General features: G+C 40.0%; 1 protein-coding gene and 1 non-coding gene across 2 annotated transcripts; both read left to right on the forward strand.

Annotated features, from left to right (window-relative positions):
• The first annotated feature begins 5321 nt into the window (after positions 1-5321).
• TMCO5A (transmembrane and coiled-coil domains 5A) lies at positions 5322-18104 on the forward strand. The gene is given in 11 exon segments (XM_065941770.1): positions 5322-5356; positions 6358-6507; positions 6898-7018; positions 7700-7750; positions 8472-8543; positions 9912-9968; positions 10407-10466; positions 10896-10960; positions 12393-12454; positions 16913-16937; positions 17861-18104. Coding segments are annotated over 11 exon segments (942 nt in total).
• Positions 14809-14913, forward strand: LOC136172802 (small nucleolar RNA U13). The gene has a single exon (XR_010664136.1). It is a non-coding gene; the product is annotated as a small nucleolar RNA U13 (small nucleolar RNA).
• Positions 18105-24518: the final 6414 nt, after the last annotated feature.

Here is a 24518-nt window from a genome sequence, read left to right on the forward strand (position 1 = left end):
CTAGTCTAAGACAGAAAGAACACAAAGTTAGAGGAATTAAGAAGGGATTATAAAACTACTCTTGCCTGAAAAATTCCATGGACAGAGGAGTCTGGCGGGCTGTCCATGGGGTCTCAAAGAGTCAGACACGACTGAGCCACTGAACATATGCACACACGTAAATCTACATCAGGGAATTCTCCAGCAGTCCAGTGGTTCCCTGGACTCTGTGCTTCCACTGTAAGGAGCGTGCGTTTGACCCCTGGTTGGGGAACTAAATCTGACAAGATGAGTGGCGTGGCTTAAAAAAAAAAAAAAAAAAAAACTACACTAAATTTCAGTGTAAATTTTTTATGAAAGTTTGAATGCTAGTTACCCTTTTTAGGAATCCTCCACTTAATGATCACTTTCTAATTGTAAACTTTTAATTAAAGCTAGAAAAGCAAATTTAAAATAAAATGCAGGGTGATCAGAGACCAAGTGTTGGTTATCTTAAAAAAAATGACTGCACTGAAAACAAAAATGATGCCACTAAGACATGTGTTACACTGGATCAATACTCCACAAGACCAGTTACATATTGTAGCTGAGGAAATACTCTCTTCCTACTGTCCTTTCCCAGGATCACTGCAGAATGAACCAGAAAATGTTGAGGGATGTGGGCACAGATATGGGAGGATTTTTTTAATCTTTTAATCCCAGCAAGGTGTTTAATCCCTCTTGTCCTTGTCTTCTCATCTGTAGAATATAAAGCAGTTAACTCATATGCTAATAAATAGGAATTCAAAAAATGGTAAAAAATAGAAGTATATATTTTTAATATTTTGCTTAGACCTGAAAACTATAATAACTACACAAGTGTTCTTTGAATTGCTTTTTTATTGAAGGTGAGAAACAATCTGAATGTTTCATAAATTTGGTCACAAGTAAATGTTTATTGAGTATCTCATCCAAATTGTGTTCCCCCAAAACTCACATGTGGAAACCCTAATTCCTAATATCTGAGAATGTGGCTTTGTTTATAGATAGGATCTTTAAAGAAGTAATTCATGTAAAATGAGGTCATTAGGGTGGGCCGCAGTCCTCTCTGAATTGTGTCCTTATAAGAGGCGGTGAGGACCCTGGCACACAGGAGAATGAGCATGTGAGGACACAGACAGCACAGCCTGCTGTAAGCCAAGGAAAGAGGCCTCAGGAGGAATCAACTCTGCCAACGCCTTGATCAGGACACAGCCTCCAGAATGTGAGAGAATGAAGTTCTCTTGTTTAAGCCACCCAGTCTGTACTACTTTGTTATATGGAAACCCTAGAAAATATAGAGGAAATACAGGTATTCTCCTGGCCCTCGAGAAGGGACAAATAAATAGTTTAGTGAAAAGGGTACAGTGAAGTAAATTTTGCATCTTATCAACTCAGCAGAATTTTAAGCAGTGATTGAAATGATAATTACAGACAGTATGTAACAACCTGTGAAAATGTCTATAAAAAATATTAAATGAAAAGGCAAAACACTGTAATACAGCTACTCTATGATTACTATAAAAGTTGGTTTACTAATAGATAAAAAATATAGAAGAAAACTTGGAAAACCAGAGTTTTGGGTGATGTGAAACCTTGATGAACTTTTCATTTTTTATTTCTTTATTGCTGTTATAATAGCAATGATGCAATAGATTTTAAGTATTTAATTTTAATGGTACACTCTGTCCTTTTTTTTTTTTTCTTTGCCTTCACGTTTGAGTTGAAGTTTCCACTTTTGAGAAAGTTATTCTGAAAGAAAATTCAAAAATATTTTAGGAACCTAAAGATTATACAGAACACAGAGTTGTATATATCTTTTTGAGTTTTACTTTTGTTTCCTTCAGATAAATATCCAGAAGTGGAATTGCTAGATCATATGATATTCTATTAAGTTTCTGAGGAACCTCCATGCCATCTTCCATAGTGGCTGCACCAATTTACATTCTCACCAACAGTGCACTAGGGTTCGCTTTTCTCTACATCCTCACCAACACTTGTTACTTCTTGTCTTTTTGTTACTAGCCATCCTAACAGGTGTGAGGTGGTATCTCATTATGGTTTTAATTTGCATTTCCCTGACGATTAATGATGTCGAGCATCTTTCCACATGACTGCTGGGCATCTGTATGCCTCCTTCTTTGGAAAAAATGTTTATTCAGGTTATTCAGATCTTCTGCCCATTTTTTAATTGGATTGTTTGGGAAGGGGGTTGATACCGAGTTATATAAGTTCTTTGTATATTTTGGATATTAGCCCTGTTAGTGGAAATAGCCACTAAAAGTAAGCAAGGACTTAAGGAAAATAACATACTTGATTCTGTATTCAAAAAATAATGAATGATCTGAAATGGGATTCTAGAGCCTTGTCTTGAGCTTCAAAACCAAGCTCATTTATAAAAAATATCCAAAGATTTTGTCACAGGAAAAGTGAAGACACGTGAGGTGAACAGAAGGAAAAGCTCTCCATCCCGTGAGGCAGCAGGAAGGGCCAGGGAGAGCCCGGGCAGCTCCATCCAGGACTGTCAGGCAGCGGGTCAGACTCCCTGTGGCAGAAGGGCGAGACCCAGCACACAGAGCCTGAGAGCCCGGAATGGAAAAGAGCACGTGTTTTCACAACAGACTTTCCCACAAAGGCCACTGCATTTCTGACAGCAATGCAGCAAACCTGCCGTGTCTCTCAGCAGCTCTCCGCACGGGGCAGGGCACAGCACAGCGTTCGCAAGGTGATAACTGCCGCCCTAAAGCTGCACGAGGCATTAATCAAGCCACCTCCTGAAAAGCAAGAAGGATTATATCAAGGACCTTAATTTGCCCCCAAGGCCGTTTTTACCTTGATTTAGCAGTTCTCCCTATAGCAATCTGTTGTCCTCATCCCACACAGGCCCCAAGCTTGGGGTTCTGTTGCTCCTACAGGCTTGCCTTTGGTAACCCCTCAAGGAGAAAAGCTCCCCAGGAAGGAGATAGAGCTTTATTTTTATCTCAGTCAAAGTCCCTATCCAATCCATTAATAGTTACAATAACCTTGGTCCAGGGCATTTCCTGGAGAAGCCATAACTAGCTGGGGTTAATGAACTCTCTCTACCATTAATTCCTGGGAGAGGCCATTGGCCTGAATTGTTACTTAATTACTCTTCTGTGTACAGCTTCATAAAGCAACGGAATGCCTTTTTTCAGGAAGAAGGGAGGTGGTAATGGAGGTCATCAGAGGCCATTAATTTTACAAATAGTTTATTAGAAACTACAGTATGTTAAGAAGTCACTCTGGCCCACAAATCAACTCAATGCAGTCCTTATTAAGTGGAGATCCAAAACTTCCTAGGTTTCCATGATTCATACACACAAAGTTACAAATGGTGCAGAATCTGGTCAAAACATACATACCCAGGTATGCAGAAGTATATTCTTTATATTCTGCAAATGATCTTATCTTCCCCTTTAGCTCCGACTCCTTAAGTTGGCAGAAAAGACTCAATGGGACCAATTCAAGATACCATAGACTTTTCCTAGTTAAAAATCTCTTTCAGGTAATTTCTCAGTCTGGGGAGATTCTCCTTCTCTAGAGCTCTCCTCTTTCCCTGAAGAGTGGCAGGTGCAGGGGAAAGCTGTGTATCCTTGAGGTGGACTGAAGGAGGAGCTTTGGGTCTTCACACCTCTGCTTGTTGCTCCTAGGTCTGCTGGCCTTATGGGATGCATGCTGGCCCATGCCCCTGAGGACCATGACCTTTACTATTGCCCATGTGGGGTCTCTGGGTTCTGGGTCCACTCCAGCACAACCTAAGGTCTCCCATTCACTAGCCCTCTTAATGCAGCTACACCCACACTTCCAGGTCTGGGGGTGCTCAGCTGCACCACCCTGTTTCCAACTGTAACAGCTTCCCTCCCACACACACAAACACACTACATCTCCTCTCATCCCCGTCACCCATTTATGTTTCCTCCCAGCACTTTTCTCTTCTGTCATACCAAATAAAATTAATTTACTCATTTATTTTGTTGCTTGTGTTATTACTACCCCACACACACACTCCTTCTAGAACAGCAGTCCCCAAAACTTCTGACACCAGGAACCAGTTTCATGGAAGACAATTTTTCTATGGACAAGGGTGGGGCAAATGGTTTCAGGATGATTCAAGGCATTACATTTATTGTGCACTTTATTCCTATTATTATTACATCAACTCTACCTCAGCTCATCAGGCATTACATCCCAGAGGTTGGGGACCCCTGCCCTAGAAGGTAAACTCCATGAGGGCAAGTGTCTTGACTGTTTAGTGTACTCTGTCTCTCTAATGCTTAGAACAGTGCCTGGACTACAGAGGGGTTCAGTGTTTGTCAAATGAATGAGTAGTTAGTTGGCTACATGATGGGATTAGACTGCTGGCCTTAGGCCTCAGACTTTCTATATCAGCTACACTTGGACAGTGAGAGAGCACAATCTGCCAGAGAAGTAAAAAACAGGGGCTACCCCCTTCATAGGGCCCAGAAATCAGATCCATTCAACTACTGCGGCCAGAGGGAAGACGTGATCATGAGACACACACACCCGGCCAGGCTCTGCAGTCTCCAGAGGTGGTGAGAAACCGTTGCCAGCCAACCCACTGTGACGTGCTGCTCCGCCCTCCCCATGTCAACAGCAGAGTCCTGAAGGTTCTGAGAATCTATTGCGCAGTTCCACTGGGGAAAGATTTGACGCTTCAGCAGCTAACTGCCTAGGGCAGAATCAGGAAGACCAAACACATCAGAAGGGAGGTGGAGTTTACAGAAGAAATGGAGATAAAGGGGAAACCAAGGAGGCGCAGCAAGCCAAATTACTTACTTCTGCTTGGTTTTTCTGAAACCTATTTAATACTAAGATCTTAATATCTGGAGATTCTTATAGACACCAGGCTAGAGAGCACAGAGATTACTTTTCGGAGAAGTTATACACCCACACCCATGTCCATGACCTCTTTAGGAAAGCATCTGGGCCTGGAGCAGAAAGGGACTTAACAATTGATAACTATTGATTCTTATGGCAGCATATGAATTCCAAAGGATCTTGTGTAGGTGAACTATCTCCGAATATATCTGCTGACAGGATATATGCTAAAATATCCAGTACATACTGTATCCTCACTGCATCCTTACTGAGGCATAATCAGATCATGAGCAGAAAACCAAAAGGCTGAATTTTGTCATGGCCAAAACATGAAGTTGGTGGGAAGAAACCAGTTAATTTTGTTTCTGTATTTGGGGGCTCTAAGCTAGTTACCCTATTTCATAAATGGACCCATTTCCCCAATTCATTAGATACATCTCTGTGATATTTTAGGGAAATCTACAATGGAAGAACAAAAGGAAGATCAGCTAGATTATGAGTAAGTAATCCTAATTACACAAAGCCACATCCAAGGACCAAGGTATGACAAAGGCCCGCTGCTGCTGTCTTGCTTCATGTCCCGGTTTTCCTCTCCCTCCCCATCTACTATCTATCCATCCCCCACTGCATTCAGCCCCAAGCGCTTTGTGCCCTTCTGAAGGGACAGCTTTTATAAGTTTTCCCTTCTAAGTGACAGCTATTTTAAAGTCCTTCCAAGGTAGGACTTCCTTTTCCAAAATCATCCCTCATTCTTACTCAAAAATCTCTCTGCCTCACTAACTTATTTATGGCTGATTATTTAAAAAGCCAACTACTTAATTGATACAAGAAAAGTTTACTAAGAGCTTCCCATGTGCCAGGTACCCTTTCTAGACCACGCTAGTGTTAACCTTTATTTTATTCAAATTTACTTCAAAAAGATGTTTGTATTCTTAAAAGCGTATGCATGGATCACATTCGTTAACTTAATGGAGTGACTGTCATGGTACATTTTTCAAGCTTTGTAGTAGGCACTGGAGCAGAAGTTTTGAGATAAGGAGGAAGGGAAAGACTGAAGCTGTCCCTGCCAGTGGAAATCACTTGTGCCTCTGCATGAGGCCGGGCCCAATCATTAGGAATGTGCCAGCTACCTGGATAAAAGTACTTAACAAAAGTGGATTGCATGAGCAGATTCTGTGGACAATTTGTCTGAGAAACCAGTGCAGAGGGCTGTTTAAGGAAGCAAGACTTCTGGAACCAAAGTAGAGGTGCACTAGTATATCAAGCACTTTGGCTGAGAAAGCCGAGAAAAACCTCCCTTGCTAACCAAGTTGAGACTTACTGAAACAAACTGTAGAGCACGATTAAGAAATATAATTTCCTAAGAATGAAAATGGAAAGCTATGTTCCCAGAAATAGGCAGGTTAATGAATTTAACACCTTTTAGATATGCCCTTTAGTCCAAAGATTACTGACCTGAAAATAACTGGCCCTTGTTCATTTTGGGGACTGAGTCTACAGGTCAGAGAAAGTGGAAATCTTAAGATTGGCCCAGTCAAAGAAGAACATTAACAGTTTGAATATGGACCTTGAAAGGGATATGCAGAGAATAGATGAAGCAAATCAGGACCTTCTTGTCAAAATCCACGAGAAAGAAGATGAGATTCAGAGGTGAGTGTTGGGGTTCCATGTGGAAAGTACTCAGTCCAGAGGATGGGATGGGGAAAACGGGACAAAACTGAATTTTCCAGTTTGCTCTGGATATCTAAATCTTACACAGCAAAGTTTCTCCTTCATTCTTCGGCATTCCTCTACAGCTCAAACCTGAACTACAGCAAGTTTCAAGGAGATTCCTAAAAAATTGGGTGATATTTACCTGAGTTGAAAGAACATTGAGGTATTTGATTTGGGAATTAGAGGAATCTTACTTTTCTTGCCTTGAAAGTGATTCTGAGTCTAAGAATCCAGGAAAGAAGGGTTTCCAACTTGAGATTCATATTTACGGTCACTGAGGTACCCTTGAAACTGCTGAGTTCCTCACGGTGTGTGCTTGTCATCCAGGTTGGAAAATGAGATCACTCAGACCAGGGACCTGGCAGAGGATGAGGAGTGGGAGGAGAACAACGCCACGATGGAAAGGGAAAGAGCCCTGCAGGAGGTGGAAGAAGAAACTGCCAGACTGGTAAGCAAGAAACTGGGAAGTTCCATTCGACAGGTTATATTCATCATCCTGTCTCTCATCAACCGTGAAATAAATTGCTGTTGTTGTTGAGTTGCTCAGTCATGTCTGATTCTTTTTGACTCCATGAACTGCAGCACACCGGGCTTCCCTGCCCTTCACTATCTCCAGGAGTTTGCTCAATCTCATGTCCATTGAGTTGGTGATGCCATCCAACCATCTCATTCTCTGTTGCCCCCTACTCCCCTTACCCTTAACCTTTCCCAGCATCAAGGACTTTTCCAATGAGTCAGTTCTTAACCTCAGGTGGCCACAGTATTGGAGCTTCAGTTTCACAGTCAGTCCTTCCAAAGAATGAGATAGTCTTTCCTTTTTACATACAATGTGTAGTCAACTCAAAAGTTGTGGCAGGATGTGACCATCCACGGAAAGGAATGTGTGGAGGTTAGGGTTTCTTTGGTAATATTTAGTACTGGAAAGCCCTGTGTGTGGGCATCTCTGTCCCTGGTAAGTTGGCAGGTATGTATTGAGATCAAACCACAGATTCCTCACCTGACATTATGCAGTAAGGTAGAATTCCTGCAGGAAAAATCACTGGAGTGAAATGGAGAACAATCAACTGAAAAAAGAAAAAAAAAAGATGATATGCACACGCCCACTTACACTCTGCTTTTTTCTCAACAGGAAAGGAAGAATGAGAGCCTGGTCCACAGCATAGCAGAACTTGAAAGAAAGGTGGGATAGGGCTCTTGTGTTCCCCAGTGTTCCCGCTGCATCTGCAGTCATCAGAGAGGCAAGGGAACAAAAGTGATCATAGGGGATTTCATGTGTCAGACCAGCCTGTGCTGGGGTGGGAACTACTCTCCTGAAACTTAGCCCGATAACATAAATTCCACCAATCTTCCCTACAAGTATCAGATGAAAGAAATGGGTGGGGTATTCAGGATATTCAGTGATACAGTGGGTTCTTCATTGTGTTATAAGGAAAAGGATTCCAACAGATATTCTGGAATGATTGGCTGGCAACTTTATAGTGAGAATTAATTTTATTTTCAACAGAGACTTTTAAAAGCACTTAATTCTTAAGAATTCCCTTTTCTTCATCTAGACATTCCCTTTATCTTAACTCCTGCTCAGAATACAGTGGGCTTCCTATGTTTATCATGCTTTCTGACCCAGACCTGCAGCCCTGAATAACCCCGCATGGATTAGGAGTTTGGAAAAGTACCCCTGTCTTGAGCAGATCTAGCTTTGATGACCAAGACTAGTAAGAAGAAATTGGAGGCAGAATAAAAATGTTTTCAAGGGCACAAAGTATCCACCAAAGGACCATCTCCTGACAGCTTTTATCAAGGCCAAATTACCAGCCCACACACACCAGAGAAGGTCTTTGTCTTTTTTATTTTATTGAATGTATTTTTTATTTGCAATTGAATTTTTTTATTTGAAACTGTAGCTTACAAGGAAATCCCAAAAGGCAACAAAGTGTGAACAAGACAATCTAAAGGGAACCCCAGAAGAGTCAAAGGTAAATGGAAAAGCAATCTTGAATGGGTTTGGACTATGTGAACAGGAAACAAGCCTTCAAGTTGAAACAACTGTCAAAGTTGAGATAAATTCTTTGTAGTTTTACCCATGTCAGGCATAAGCCTGGACCATTGAGTGCTGAATTTTCCTCTGCTCTTAGTCAGGAATTTTGCTCTGAAGGCATATATTTTGTTCTTTCTTCCATGAGGAAGAGTAGAAACACAAATACATATGTAACACTGGAGGCAGCTGAAGTCCCTAATTTAAATCCTGGCCCCAGTGCTTAGTGTGGTATATGAAGGTCAATTTAATCAGTCCCTCCCAACCTCAGTTTGAAAATTGAGTGAAATTGTATATATAAACTATTCTTTCCCTTTTTTGGACAGCTAAAACCTGAAATCACATAATTTTTAAAGTGACTGTTTAAGAGTCTGGCTAGTATGTGTATGAATTCATAGAGACAGAGCTAGGGTCTGTAAATCTGCTGTATGCTGGGAAATTTATATATCCTGTCATGGGATCCAGTCTAGAAAAGAAATCACTAAATTGGTCATACAAGTATCTGGTGAGTTTTACCCAAGTAAGGTGATTATACGTGTGCTCAGCTGCCTCAGTTGGGTCCGGCTCTTTGCGACCCTATGGACAGCAACATAACTTCCTCATTCACACCAAAGTTCACGGTCTTGGCCCTTGTTATAACCTCTGCATGGAACATATTTCCTCCAGATCTCCATTTAGCTAATATTTATCAATTAGACTTCAACTCAAGTATCATCAGAGAGGCCTTCACAAACCACCTATAATCGCTCTTACTCCATCACTCACTCTCAGCACACTTCTGTGCTTTTATTTCTCTCACGGCACTTATCATCACCATGTTGATTTGTTACGTGCCCCACACAGAATGCCAACTCTGCGAGGCAGAGAGCCTGTCAGTCCTGCTCATCACTGTACCCTGAGTACTCCCCTCACCCTTTCCCTGTCATTTCAGTAGAGTGGCTGACATAAAATGACATTCATCAAACATTCAAGGAAGGAAAAGAGGAATACAGGGGGAAGAAAGGACTGAGTAATGAAAATACAAATGCAAAGGGGACAGTGATGTTTTCAAGATTGATTTTTTCTAAGAGAAATAGCTAAGGAAGAAGGAAGCTAAGAATTGAAGTTTAAGAGCGAAGGGAGCACTGATGGATGCTCAGTGGATTCACCAGGCAGCCGCACAGGGTGGTTTGACGGCTCTCCATCAAAGAGGTATCTGAAATGTGCCTGACGCACTTCAACCACCTGTGAGATAAGCTTTGTGATAGCATTTCAGAATGAAATTCTGCTTTTGCCTTGCTGAGTTACCAGCCTCTTTTCCTGTCTATAGGTTAAGTTACAGCAACTGGAAGCCTCCTGTGCGGACCAAGAGAAAAAGCTAGCCAAGGTAACCACAAACATCAACGTTACTTCTCCCAAAGGAAGGGAAATGTGATTCTTGGTCCGACAACCTAACACATTCTTCAAATGATTGAAGTTATAATAATGTTCTACTTCCAAAACTACATGGGATCAGGAGGCTAAGAAGGAATGGAGGTTGAATACAGTATTCTAGGTTACCTTCTATTTAACATTTTTACAGGATACATTCCATAACGTCTATTTTCCACAAATTAGTATCTATTCTTCTCCCAACTATCCCCAAATAATCTCCATGGGACTATAAAGTATATCCTCAGAAAATTAGTTTATATGTACAAAAAACATATTTAGAAAAACTAGAAGCCTACATTTAGGGTCTTGTACACAGGAGGAAACAAGTATACTATTGTTCTTATAGAAATTCCTTGAGAAAATTTAAGAGTAATAAATTTTGGCTTCCCAGGCAATAGAAGACTATGCATTTGTGGCCCAGCTCTGTGAAGATCAAGCTCTCTGCATAAAGGTACAGCCTCTCAGTAAAGAGATAGCAAAGGGTTTGTTCGGGTACACGGTGAAATGGAAATAGGTTTTTCAGAGAAGACCATCTGGAATAATTTTAACTCTTCAAGGTGTCACTCCAAAGGGACTTTAGAGTCCTTGACACTCCATCACCAATATCATTCTTTTACTTCCCTGGTCTCCCAGCCCTTAGTGCCTTTAACTTAATGATGAGCACTTTTCCTATTTATAATCCCAATTATTGCCAGGGGCCTGTCCAATGATGAAATATAGTGAGAGATCAGTAATGGTGGAGTGAAGGCTAGGAAGGAGGAAAAGTGGCAGTGGGAATATCAAACATCTATGTTACAATGTAATAATGTGTGTTTATTACGATTAGGAAAAGCACAGGGCTTTAATTAGTAACTGTGCTTTACTTTATTTCTCTTTGAAGAAGTACCAGGAAACTTTGAAGAAAATACAAGAAGAACTAGAAACTCGATTCCTTGAGAGAGAAGTGTGAGCTTTGGCAAACAAAGGAACATCCTGGTTTTAGTGGTAACTCCATCTCAGCCTGGGTCAGAGCAAACATCTCTCTGACTAATTCCAATTTGGAATTGTATGAGCCCTGACACCGCATATCTTCCCCCTCCATAATGATCAGGTCAACTCCCCCTACACTACACCAACTTTATTTTTTTTTTAAGGCAAGATAAATGAATTCATATACTGTTACTGTATAAATACACAATTTTTTAAAACAGCACCATTTTCAAGTGTATACACAATATGATTACAATAAACCAAATTAAAATGCAGGTCCTTTTCCCAGCTTTCTTAAAAAGAATCTAGAAATGCATCTCCCTTCCTAACTTTATCATATTACCAATTATTTGGGTTTATATTAAGGCCAGGAACGTGTGCCTTAAAAAGGGCTAGTGGTCAGGCACCTTAATAAGCAGAGCATGCCTTATATTTCACAGAAAAGGTCTTATAATTTATACCATCCTCGCTTACCTCAAATATACAGAAATTATAAACTATATGGGACAGGTATGACATTAACCTCCAGACACCCGCTAAGGCTATCATATTATGAAACTCAAACTGTATACTATTATACTAAACATAAATAAAAGAAAAGCTACCCCCCCAAAAAGACTCCTTAAGTTTCTCAAAAGAGTTTAACTCTTTTGTGGTTGTCATTTAGTTGTTAAGTTGTGTCCAAGTCTTTTGAGATTCTATAGACTGTAGCCCTCCAGGTTCCTCTGTTCATGGGATTTCCCAGGCAAGAATACTGAAGTGGATTTCCATTTCCTCCTCCAGGGGGTCTTCCCAGCCCAGGGATCGAATCTATGTCTTCTGCATTGGCAGGCAGATTCTTAACCACCGAGCTCCCTGGGAGACACTTAAATTCTTCAGTTTAAATCAAAAACTTCACTTCAATTTCTTGACCCTCTTTAGAAGTTAAATCTTAACTCAGTCAAGAAGTATCTCTATTTATTAAATATTTTGGAATCTTAGGATGAAGAGAAAGAGACCCAAACTGCATAAAGCCTCTAACTAAGCAGGCACACACGGTGACCTGGTGTCCAAGGCACCGGGACCTGGAGGCTCTCACCCTTAAAGGACACCTTCAAGTCTCCCAAAATCCTTCCTGAGTACTAGGTATGGCTTGACTGCTAAGCTAAGTTTCTAAACCAAGACTATTCAACAAAAATTTATATGCTATCTATTAAGTATCCACTAAGCCATTTACTGAGTACTTGAAAAACAGGTAATATGACTGAGGAAATTATTTTTTAATTAATTTAAATAGCTGCATGTAGCAAATGGCTACAATAGTGGACAGCATAGCATTAGAATATAAAACTATTTTTAAATAACCACCATGTAGTATGAATCTCCGTGTGTACTTTATCCAATCTCTGTCTTGGTTCTTTTCCCCCAGATCAAAAGTTATGTGCATGAACTCCACAAGCAAAGAGTATAACAGCCAAAATAACAAGGCAAGTACCCACTCCATCTTCAGCTTCTTCAGCATCACTGCCTTTCAAAGGAGTTTCTAAAATTACTATAAGCCACCAAACATCTATCAATCTTCCCATGTGCATTTTCCAAGAACAGTACTAGATGTAATCTCAAAGCATTCCAACCTCAAACCAAGAGGACACTAGGAACAACGGTTTTCCCTCCTACAGCCATGCAAACGATGTGTTCTCAAAGAAACCAGTCCAAGAGCAGAGAGAGTTTAGAATGGAAGCAAGAAGGAACAGTAACTGAGGGTGCACTCTACGGAGAAAAGGCCAATGTATACCCACTACTCTGCACCAATCACGGCACTCTTTCCTGATGATCCCAGCATGGTCCTGAATCTTTCACTGCACAGAAGGCTAAGGGCATCTGTTACCATCTAACCAGAGTTGGCCTATGAGTTAAAACTTAGGAAGCGATTGTCTCTTTATGATACACCTTCCATGTCTGTACAGCTTTAACATCATGATGCTACCAGCACATATGCAAAGGCCTGAAGGAAACAGATATGGACATAGAGCACCAGACCTCTGGGACTGCTTGGTATCTTATGGCAGCAAGTACATAGATAAATCTTACTGGACTTGAGTTGTAATTTATACTTCCTTAGAACCAAGGCTGACATTCATCAGGAATTTTGTATTGTTGAGATATACAGTCTTTATAATCATAGAAAGGAGAAGTCGTCTCTTCTTAAAAAGCAAATATCGACAATTGACTATCCTTGAAGTCCTCCAGATGTCTGAATATTTATTAGACTGTATGACTGTAGTTCTCACTGTTCTGAACAGGTTATTCTGGTCACAAGCTTATGTACTCCATTCAGCAAGACAAACTCCTGAAATAACTGAAGTCCACCTCTCTAGAACCAAGCTTGGCATGTTCCCCAATGTGTCCCATCGTCTAATCCCAGTGGCTCATTAAATCATTCCTTCTGGCCACCTATCAGAGAAACAATAGGGTTGTCTTCATCAGGATTATGAGAGTACCATGAGATGGTTCAATGACCTATGAGGTTTGAGCAATCCCTGTGGAGAGGCTACCTGAGCAGGTGACCAGCTAGCATGCCACTTAATCTCACTCAAGCTGTAGAATTGACTTTGTAACCCAGAAAGCTACCCTCTAATTCCAATTCAGCAAGCCTATTTCCACAGTTTTAAAATATGATCATAATTCCTCTTCCTTTTATCTCACAAGGAAGTTAAAAGGAAAATAACTGAGAAAACATTTGGAAGAGAAATGTCATAGAAATCCAGAGTTTATCTTCATCTTTACATTTTTACAGCTTTCAAATTTTATCTCTTAGAATATGTTTGTGTGGTTTGTATAGCCTATAAACTTCTCTAAGGGTCAGTGGCTAATCCAAAGGTAAGGGTATAGGTGAGACAGCCCAGAAAGTGGACTCAGAGGACCTGGGATCCAGGCCTGGTCCTGCCACTTACTAGCTGTATGATCTTCCCTTTCTATGTCTTCTTTCTTTACTATCAGAATATAAAAAGGTGATGCAGTTACATATATATGTGTATGTGTATGTGTATGTATATATATATATATATATGGGTTTCCCAGGTGGCTCAGTGGTAAAGAATCCGCCTGCCAATGCAGGAGACACGAATTCAATCCCTGGGTCTGGAAGATCCCCTGGAGGAGGACATGGCAACCCACTCCTGTATCCTTGCCTGAAAAATCCCATAGACAGAGAGACTGGCGGGTTGCAGTCTGTGGGGTCGCAAACAGTCCGACATGACTGAAGTATTGAGTGCACACACACACATCCATATATACCCACATATATTTGACTTTGAAAATTTCATCTCCTTATGTGTATGAAAAAAATCTGTTAAAATTTTATCTAAAATAACATTTAATTAACAGCTCAATGGATATTATTTGGCAGTGATAATAGCCTCCAGAAATTGTTTATTTATCACTGTCCTTTCTTCTCCTAGGATAACTCTCTCCAAAAGAAGAAAGCAGGGTTCTGTAAAAGGTAAGTAAATATCTTTGAGCAAAATTCCCAGAAAACTAGGAGTTCTACTTAGCTACTTTGGCAGAGAGCAAAGTCTAGACATACAACCACACACACACACATAGAGTCAAGTCAACAATGACTGCATTTCTCAGTCAATGCTATGACTTCCTTGTCTGAAGGTGATTACTAATCTCAACTTTCCAGTATTAGAAGCTAGTGGCCTACCAGTAATTAGAAACAGGAATCTTATTACCTAGAAGAGATGTGGTAAGTCTCTTCTTACTCCTTTTTCCCTTTAACACTTTCAACTAGTTTGATGTGTCTGGTTTTCCAGTAACATCAGTAGATTAGAAATGGGGAGATCCTTCTGTGGTTCATAAGCATGATGATTGGGTTTTTACACTATTGCGTGAGATATGCTTCCCTTAAACTTTGCTACATCAGCATACTACCTCTTAATGTGAAAAATAAAAATAGGGAGAGAATTTCTAAATGCAAGGATACCACTGCCTAACAACAGATAAAAGGGAGAGAAAATGATTGTGAGAAAGAGATAGCACCTAACAGTATCCAGCACACAAAAACTGCTCAAAAATCTTGTTAATACAAATAAGAACTCAAAATTCAAACAACTGAGTGGATATTAGCCCTTAGGGAATCACCGTGATTGCAAAGTAAAATTAGTATTGAAGTCCCTTCATTTTTAAGAAAAGGTCAAATTATGTTTAATATGTTTAAGAAGGCATAGAGAAACATAAATTTAAAGTGGTATGAAATGTGAGTTAGAAAGAGTCCCATCAAAATGGTTAACATAAAATTATTAGTGCTTAAAGGCCAGCTCCAATTGTCTGGAAAATTTGCTTAAGAGGGATACTCCTTCATACCAGATAAGTGAAGTAATACATATTCCAATATCCCTAAATACATGTTCCCAGAACAACTAAAAGAATTTTCCCTAGAACTCCTAGGCCACCTTCACCGATAATTCAAAAGCCAGTGCCCAGCGTGGAATTGCCCATGTGAACTCCTAGGATAAAAACTATCTGCCTTAAAAAAAAAAAAAAAAAAAAATCAAAGAGAGTTGGTAGCCTAAAGAAAATTTAGTAGCCTAAAGTCCAGCAGATTTACCTTATCACATCGAACTGCAAATGTCTTTCCTCTTGTCCTGATCCACATCCTTGGGACACTGGTATATGTGTGCTGATAAGAAAGCAAGGTTGATCCTGAGATTGTACCTAGGCATGTCCTCCCAGAGATGTCATCCCAGGCCCTTCTATGAATACGGTATCCAACATCAAGGAGAGTGGTGGGAAGAGGACTGTAAACAGCTTTTGATTCTCATTTTGACCAAGAACCTGTACTAGAATGGATCTTGTCATCAAGATTAACTCTACAGGAAAACTTCAGAAAACTGGAGGGGAAGGGACCGTTTTTGACTGGTGAGTGGAATTGGACAGTGAATTTGTCCTGGGGCAGAATGCAGCCTGCCACAGCTTGATGAGGGTAATACAGCAAAGGAAACAGGGGAGGTTTGCTCATGTCAATCATATTAAAACCACAAGTGCAAAACAGTTAATCAGTTAAAAAAGAAATCAAGACTACCATAAGAAAATTTACAGAACTGTATTAGGAAGTATTGAAGGTAACACAAATGAAAGAAGAGAATACCAAGATCATGGATAGGAGGTCTTAATATCATAAATATATCAATGGTCTCCAAATAATGAATAAAATCAATTCAATTCCAATCAAACTCCCCAAAAGATTTTTCATGAAATTGAATAAAATGATAATAAAATATAGCATATATGGGAGAGTAAAGGGTCAAAAAATGACCTGGGCAATTTTAAAGGAGAGTTAAGGAATGAGAAACATGTCCTTTGACATATCAAGACTTACTCGGAAGCTACAGTAATTATGATGGCGTGGTGTTATCACAGGAATAGAAAAGGCAACCAATGGAATAGAACAAAGAGCTCAGAAACAGTGTACGTACAGAAACTTGATATATGACAGTGGTTATATGTCAGAGGGTAAAGAAAGGATTGATTGTTCAATAAATATGGTGGGGGAAAAAATGGTTATCTAAATGAGAAAAAATAAGATTGAATCACTACTATACAATATAACAAAAATCAAGCCCAGATAAGTTAAAGATGTAAATATCAATTTTTAAAAGCTTATAAAACTCAGTATTAGTCATCTATTGCTACATAACAAATTGCCCCAAAATTCAGTGACTGCAAACAGCAAACATTTTATCAACTCACATTTTCTGTGCGTCAGAAATCTGTGAGCTACTCAGCTGGGTGGGTCTAGTTTAGGGTCTGTTATGAGGATGCAGTTAAGATGTTGACTGAAATTACAGTCATTAGAAGGCTTGGCTGAGGCCAGAGGATCTATTTCCAAAGGAGCTTACTCACACAGCTGGTTGTTGGCAGGAGGTCTCAGTTCCTCATAACAAGGCCCTCTCCAGCAGGCTGCTCGTGTGTCCTCGCAAACTCACAGCTGGCTTCCTCCTGAAAGTAAGGAGGAAGCTGCAATGCTTTTAGTACATAGCCTAGGAACTCACACACTGTCACTTCCACGATATGCTGTTCTTTAGAAGCAAGTCATTCAAGTCTATTCCATGCTCCGATGGAAAGGAAGTTCTCAAAAGGAGGAGTACCAAAGAATTCGTGGACATATTTATAAACTACCATAAAGATTTAATAGAAAATAGTATCTTTTAGGCCAAGGGGTAGAGAATGACTTTTCAAACAAGATACAAAAAGCATTCAATCTAATTAAAGGAAAGGTTGATAAATTAGACTTTATTAAAAATAAATTTTGAAAAAAACAACTTTTGTTCTTCAACACCTTAGAGCAGGTGAAAGTTATAAACTAGAGGGAAAATATTCAAAATAAACACAATGGAAAATGATTGATATCAAGAATATACAAAGTTCTCCTACAAATTAATAAGAAAGGCCCAAATAGCATAATAGATAAAAGGGCAAGAGGAATCACATAAAACCAATAAACATATGGACAAATGTTCAGCACCATCACTCATCAGGGAAATGCAAGCTAAGACCATAGTGATATATTACTTTATACACATTTGATTGGCAAAAGCTTTAAAATCTGATAATATGAGATGTTGAAGATGTTGTGGAGCCGCAGAAACACACCCTGCTGATAGAGCATAAATTGGAGCAAAAACAATTTTCCAAAATAAAAACAAACAAAACAAGATACCTTTAAATAGTGATAATGCTGAAAGAGAATTGTGATGGGAGATAATGGTGATGGGAGAGAGTAGCTGGCAGACCATATGGGAAGAGGTTGCCTTTAAAAGGGGTTGTTAGGAGTAGAGACATCTGAATATCAAAGAATCAGACATCCATTCAGGTATGACTGTTTTATTCCAGGTTTTCTAACCTCTAGTTAACAGTTCCTTGGCTTTCTCTTTCCAGGATTTTTCAATATTTCTTTTTCACCACCCTGTTTTTCATCAGACTGCTGGGCTACTTGTTGTTCCATTTAAATTTTATAAATCCAGATCTCTTTGTCAACATACTGCCCAAGATACTGAGCAGGAACATCTTGTGGAAGCTAAAATGTTTCCTCTTCCCATCTCTCACACTTGAGACAGAGGACGTGTTACCCCACTGATCCCCAAGAAATACCCTTGAGCAAAAGAAGACAAGTAGCATCTGAGCCATAGACTAGGAGACACGGAACTTGTGGAGGGAAGAGGTTTTCTTCAGTTTTTCCCTTGAGGTTTGCCTACTTCATTACCATCCCTCCTTGCACTGTCTTTCCAAGATTAACCTTGTCCAGTAAAGAGCTCTGTCAATGGATTTCTGTGGCTATGTGGATAAGCTAAATAGAACCAGAGAGTAAACAAAGTAGACAATTTGGGGGAATAATATCATAGATGCTGAACAAAATTAGAGTTGATCAGTTCTTCTGGTGAATCTTAAAAATTTAAGACACTGGATCCTGCAAAGCAGAAGATTGTTTATTACTTATATTAGAACTCTTTGGTTACACACTGCCTTAGTTTAAGTTAATGTATAAATAGATAGCACACAAAAAAAGTATTGCCTCATAGAACTAAAAATCTGGGACTCCAGGCATGACTGGATCCAGAAGTCTGAAAACAATGTCATTGGAGCTTCACCTCTCTCTCTTCTCATTGAATGGGCATTTTCCATTTAGCAAGAAGATGGTACCAATAGCCTAAGCCTCATATTACCAGAGTTGCATCCTTAGCAGAATGAAACCATCTTTTCTAATAGCTCCAGCAGGAAAGTTCAGATAAATTGACTTAGTTGGGATCAACTGTCTACCCCTGTCACACAATCAGTATAGCCAAATGGATGGGAATACTCTGATTAGTCGAGCACGAATCCATGAACCATATGTCCAACCTCTTGAAAGGAACAAGGTAGGCAAAGGGACAAGAAAGAGATAAGGAATCAGCCCCATGTAAGCTATATGGAATGTGTTTCCCAAAGGCAAAGGGGCACTGAATTTCAGAGAAGGGGAAAAGGATACTGGAGGCAAAGGCAGACATTGACTTAATCACTAGTTTTAGCCTTACACATAAACATACAACTTTGGCAATTAAACTCAGAACTGTAGCTCACTTCATGTGTCTTCCTAACAGTAAAAACTATAGCTTTTCAAGATCATAATTTGAGATAAACTATTGGAAAGAGCTCAGTATAAATATGTGGAAATCCAGATCTCCAAGGCTGAACTAAGCAAGGATGCTAAAGTAATTAGCACATGGTATATTAACTGCTTCACAAACTTGGGATAACCTAAACATGGTCAAGTCGTGCTCAATAGCTTCAGTCGTGTCAGACTCTTTGCAACCCTATGGACTGTAGACCACCAGACTCCTCTGTCCATGGGATTTTTCCAGGGAAGAATACTGGAGTGGATTGCCGTTTCCTCCTCCAGGGGATCCTCCTAACCCCGGGATCAAACTCGTGTCTCCTGCATTGCAGGCAGATTCTTTACCACTGAGACACCATTTCCAATTAATTGTTGAACCATGCACATGCCTTATTAACAGGATATACTCAAGCTTCCTTTTGAACTTCCCCACCATCCTAAATGATCAGGAGCCTTGACAGTTCTGAAGTCCAAGAGCACAAAGGGGTCACTGACTTCCACATTAGCAGGAAATGAACTTTAACTCTTTGGTTCACTGTCATTGCTTCTTGAGGCCACATGATGTCACTGTTGGAAACGTGTCCTACACAGGTTGAATAAGTAATTAATCATCTCAATGGAGTCACATCTGATAATAGCAAAGAACACTCTTAAGAATTCTGTCAGGACAAGAGAAATCAGACAGGACTGTCTCAGCAAACCAGGATGTATAGTTGTGTGCTTAGCCGCTCAGTCGTGTCCAACTCTTGTAACTTGCCAGATTCCTTTGTCCATGGGATTCTCCAGGCTAGAATACCAGAGTGGGTTGCCATTTCCTTCTCCTGACCCAGGAACTGAACCCAGGTTTCCTGCATTGCAGGCAGATTCTTTACTAACTAAGCTACAAGGGAAGCCTAGGCTGTATGGTTACATATATATATAATCTAAAATCTTGTTGACATGGTATATTTTGCTAATGCAGTTACGTCTCATTTTTTAGTGTCAAGGGTGACCATGCTTAGGACCTAGTGTCAGATCTCAAGCTGTACCTCCTGTACCCTTCATACTTTGTACCTTTCTTGTTCCTTTCAAGTACCCAGACATACTTCCAAGGTTAAGTTCCTAGAGGATTAAGATTGATTCGTTTCTGCTACCATCAGCCCTACTTCCACAGGGATCCCCACAGTCTGGGAAGTCAGCCTACTTTTAGGAAATCCATCTATCTGGAGGTCAGGAGGTTGTTCTGAAGACTCAGCCCTCAAAACACAAGGGCTCAGTGACGTGCTCCAAAGGAAGCTTCAAGGTGCATACCTTCCCTTCCAAGCACTTTCCAGACTTCTCTGCAACTTCTGCCCCTTGAGAAGAGAAACATTCTACCACAAGCTTAAAATGTCTCAGCAGACAGAGTTTGTCATGACATTTACTCAGCCCCTTTATAACAGACATGATGCTCATGATCATGAATACCATTTATTAAGCACTTATTATGTACAAGGCCCCTTACTAAGTGTTTCATGTACATCACTGTATTAAATGCAACCTACCTAGTTTACAAATAGCCAGTTTTGAGAGCAAACAGAACAATCAGAGTTTTGAGTTGAAAGAACCAGAATTTGGGCCTGCGTCTGGACCCAAAGTTTGGCCTCTAATACCTCTGTTGTTTCTAACAGCAGACATTGACCTGACAGATGGCCAGTGAAAGGCTGAGGCATAGTCCAGCGTGGTGGGATGTTCACCCACCTGTGAAGTGGGAAATCCCAGCCAGAGCTACATTTATGGAAGAATTTGGGAGACTCTCAGGCAAATTACAGATTTATAAAATTGGCAAGGAATTTAGGAATTAGTCATTCTGACTCAGTGAGGCACTTTCCCCAAAATCACATAACTAGTTAGTGACAAAATCAAGATAAAACTAGATCTCTTGAGTATTTTTCAGTGGCCCTTCTCGGAAACTAGCATTTCCCAACTCTTTACAGTCAGGCAATAATATAATGAAGATGCTGCTGCAATTGTTTAAAATCAAAATCAACTGTACCCTCCTGTCTTCTATGGTAAAAGCATAATTCTTAGCTCTGGCAAAATAAACTGCCATATTTCTCTCCCTGCTCCTATCAGGGGAAGTGGAGAGAAGAAAGGGTGACACTTGGTACACATGAACCTTTTTTTAGCAGGGCACATTAATAAACCCTGAGTTATGCAAAGTGTGAATTGTGAGGGAGTGATAAGTGCTAAAACTGAAATGCTTTTCATAATAATGAAATACATGAATTTTTTTTTTGTCACATCTGAGAGAAGAAGCAGCAAAGAGAGAAAGCTGAACAAAATGATGAGACACTGAAATCCAAGCTGGTAGAAATGGACCAAGGGACTATCAGAAAAGAAGAAAAGCTGATATTCAATTTTAGATGATTTTTCTAAAAAGTGGTGCTGCAATATTTGCTCTTACATGCTTACTTCACTGGCCAGTAAACTCTACCAGATATGGTTATAGATATTTGCCTGTACAAGTTGCTTTTTGTTAACCCTTACAAGTGAATTTTGGCAGAAAAGAAGCTGTTATCTCTTCAGTTTGAGTCAATGCTGAATCAGAAATAAAGAAACAGCCGTAAGTTATAGAATAAAGAAGTAAGTAGGAGAAAACATTTGCAGAAATCCTCAGAAGAAGAACCAAAAAACAGTACATGAAATGTGGAGGATGGTAGGAAAAGCAATCTAAGCCAGCATCAAAGATAGCGGTGGCTCCTGGTGACTTCTAGATTGTAGAAGAAATTTCTACCTCTCTTCTTTCCTCTTGGTTCTCTCCAAAGAGATTAACACCAAGGAGATTTGCTCATATGTTTTCTTCTTAGAGTTTTATAATTTCATGTTTTCTTCTACAAATTCAATAGTTTTACGTTTAGGTCTTTGATCCATTTTGATTTAATTTTGTTTACGGTGTTAGGTAAGGGTCCACCTTCATTCTTTTCCATATGGATAACTAGTTTTCACAGTACCATTTGTTGAAAAGACTGAACTTTTCCCATTGAATGGTTTTAACATCCATGTTGAAAATCATTTGAGTATATATGGAAGGGTTTATTTCAGGAATCTCTATTCTGGTACATTGGTATATATGCATGTCTTCATGCCAGTACCACACTGTTTTGAATACCATAACTTTGTAGTAAGTCTTGACATCAGGAGGTGTGAGTCCTTCAACTACATTGTTCTTTTCCAAGATTGTTCTGGCTATCCACTGTACCCTGAAATTCCACATGAATTTCAGGATGAGTCTTTAAATTTTTTTACCCCTAAAAGAAAATCATTCACTGGGGTTTTGTGAGGGGTTTCAACAAAGTTATGAATGGCATTTTCTTATAATGCCTTTGTCTGGCTTTTTGATATCAGGGAAAAGCTAGCCTCATAGAATGAGTTAGGACTTTTCCCTCCTCTTCAATTTTTGGAAAAGTTTGAGAAGGATTAGCATTCATTCTTCTTCAAATATTTGTTAAAATTCAACAGTGAAGCCATCAGGTCCAGGCCTCTTCCTTTTTGGGAGATTTTTGATTACTGATTCAGTCTCCTTACTTGTTAAAGATCTAGTCTAAGGGTTTTTTTATTTCTTCATGATTCAGTCTTGATAGGTTTTATGTTTCTAGAATTTGCCCATTTCATCCAGGCTATCCAATTTGTTGATGCACAATTGTTAATAGTATCCTCTTATAATACTTTTTATTTCTGTAGCTTCACGGGTAATATCAGTAGTTATCTGATTCCTTTTTTTTTCAGTCATCTAACTAAAAGTTTGTCAATTTTGCTGGCCTTCCTGAAGAACTAACTTTTTATTTCATTGATTTTTCTCTATTTTTCTATTCTCTAATTAATTTATCTCTGTTCTAATCTTAATCTGAACCTAAATCTGCACTTCACATATCAGCTGGCCCACCCAGCTTCCTGGTCATACTTAAGTTTGAAAAATGGCTTTCTACAGAGGAAAGTTCCATAACACGTCCCTTGAGAGCCCCCACCAGATTGGCATTAGTCCATACTTAGCCACAAGCAGCTGTTTCGATCTGAAATCCCAGATATATTAATGTTTCCAGCTGTAGGAGCCAGGTCAGTTACGGGAAAGAGTAAAAGAGAGATATGGGCTTCCCAAGTGACTCAGTGGTAAAGAATCCACCTGCCAATGCCGGAGATGTAAGAAACCCAGGTTCGATACCTGGGATGCAAAGATCCTCTGGAGCAGGAAATGGCAACCCACTCCAGTATTCCTGTCTGAGAAATTCTATGGACAGAGGAGCCTGGTGGGCTACAGTCCATGGGGTGGCAAAGAGTTGGACACAACTGTACAACTGAGCATACATGCAAAGAGGATACATAAAGGCAGTAGTGAGTGGTGGGTGGCAAGGACTGTTCTATACATTTCCTATCACTTTATCAAAGAGAGGAATGTTAGCATATCCTAATTTTTTCTTGACTCCCTGAAATTTCTACAATCACAGCTCCCCATTTTAAGTGCTAGTAAAACTTTTTCTCTTTGGAGTTGGGAGACTACACAAAGAAAAAGACTGGACAGTGATCCATTAGGAGTTAAATGGGGCTATTTCTTTATAAGCAACTGCTTCCCCTACCCTCACCTGTTAGAGCCCAATCCCAACACACACACACAAGTCAATTTGGAAATGAAGAAACAACCCCTCAGGGAGAAGCAAGCTTGCCCTTCTCCAGGGATCTTGGCGCCATTGCACAGGAAAGGCCACTATGGAGATACAAGTTTCTCTCCTCTCTTTGCCAGCACTCCCACCCTGCTTGCAGGACTTAAAGCCACAGTCAGTAGAACTGCTCTATATTCATCTATCTCTCCTCTTCATTCTACCGTAAGAGTCAGGAAAGGAGCTGCACCTCATGTTCTCAACCAGGAGGCAAACCATGTGGTTTGGTAAAATTCTTTTGTACCCCACCACCAAATTTTATGTCTCCTCCTTTCCTCTGATTCAGTCTGCCCCTCTTGTGTAATAAAGGTCAGAAAGTTGCCTCAGAACAGACCCTGGTGTTTTTTACAGAGTCCAAATTGGCACCATCCACATATAAGAGTCCAGTGGCTAATCCCAGACTAAGGGTCTAATTTACACTCTGCCTGATACAAATCTGCTCTGTGAATCTTGCCTGTCACCTTCCTGCAAGTTCAGTCACTTTGTGGAAGCACAAGATCCTGAGAGCCCAGCACTGAATAACATTGCTGCAAAAAATATCCCTATGCTGTACTGCGATGACTCAGAAGAGATGAAATAGGAGAGAAGATACCAAAATTATGTTGCCAGAGGCACAGTGCTGGCCTGTTATGCAAGCCAAAGATGTCTGTATCCACTTTATCCACACGGTGGTGCTAGCCTCAAAAGAATTACCCCAAAAGGAAATGAAACAGTTCCCACTTCCCTC

The sequence above is a fragment of the Muntiacus reevesi genome, chromosome 7, assembly GCF_963930625.1.
Source record: "Muntiacus reevesi chromosome 7, mMunRee1.1, whole genome shotgun sequence".
NCBI classification, from domain to species: domain Eukaryota; kingdom Metazoa; phylum Chordata; class Mammalia; order Artiodactyla; family Cervidae; genus Muntiacus; species Muntiacus reevesi.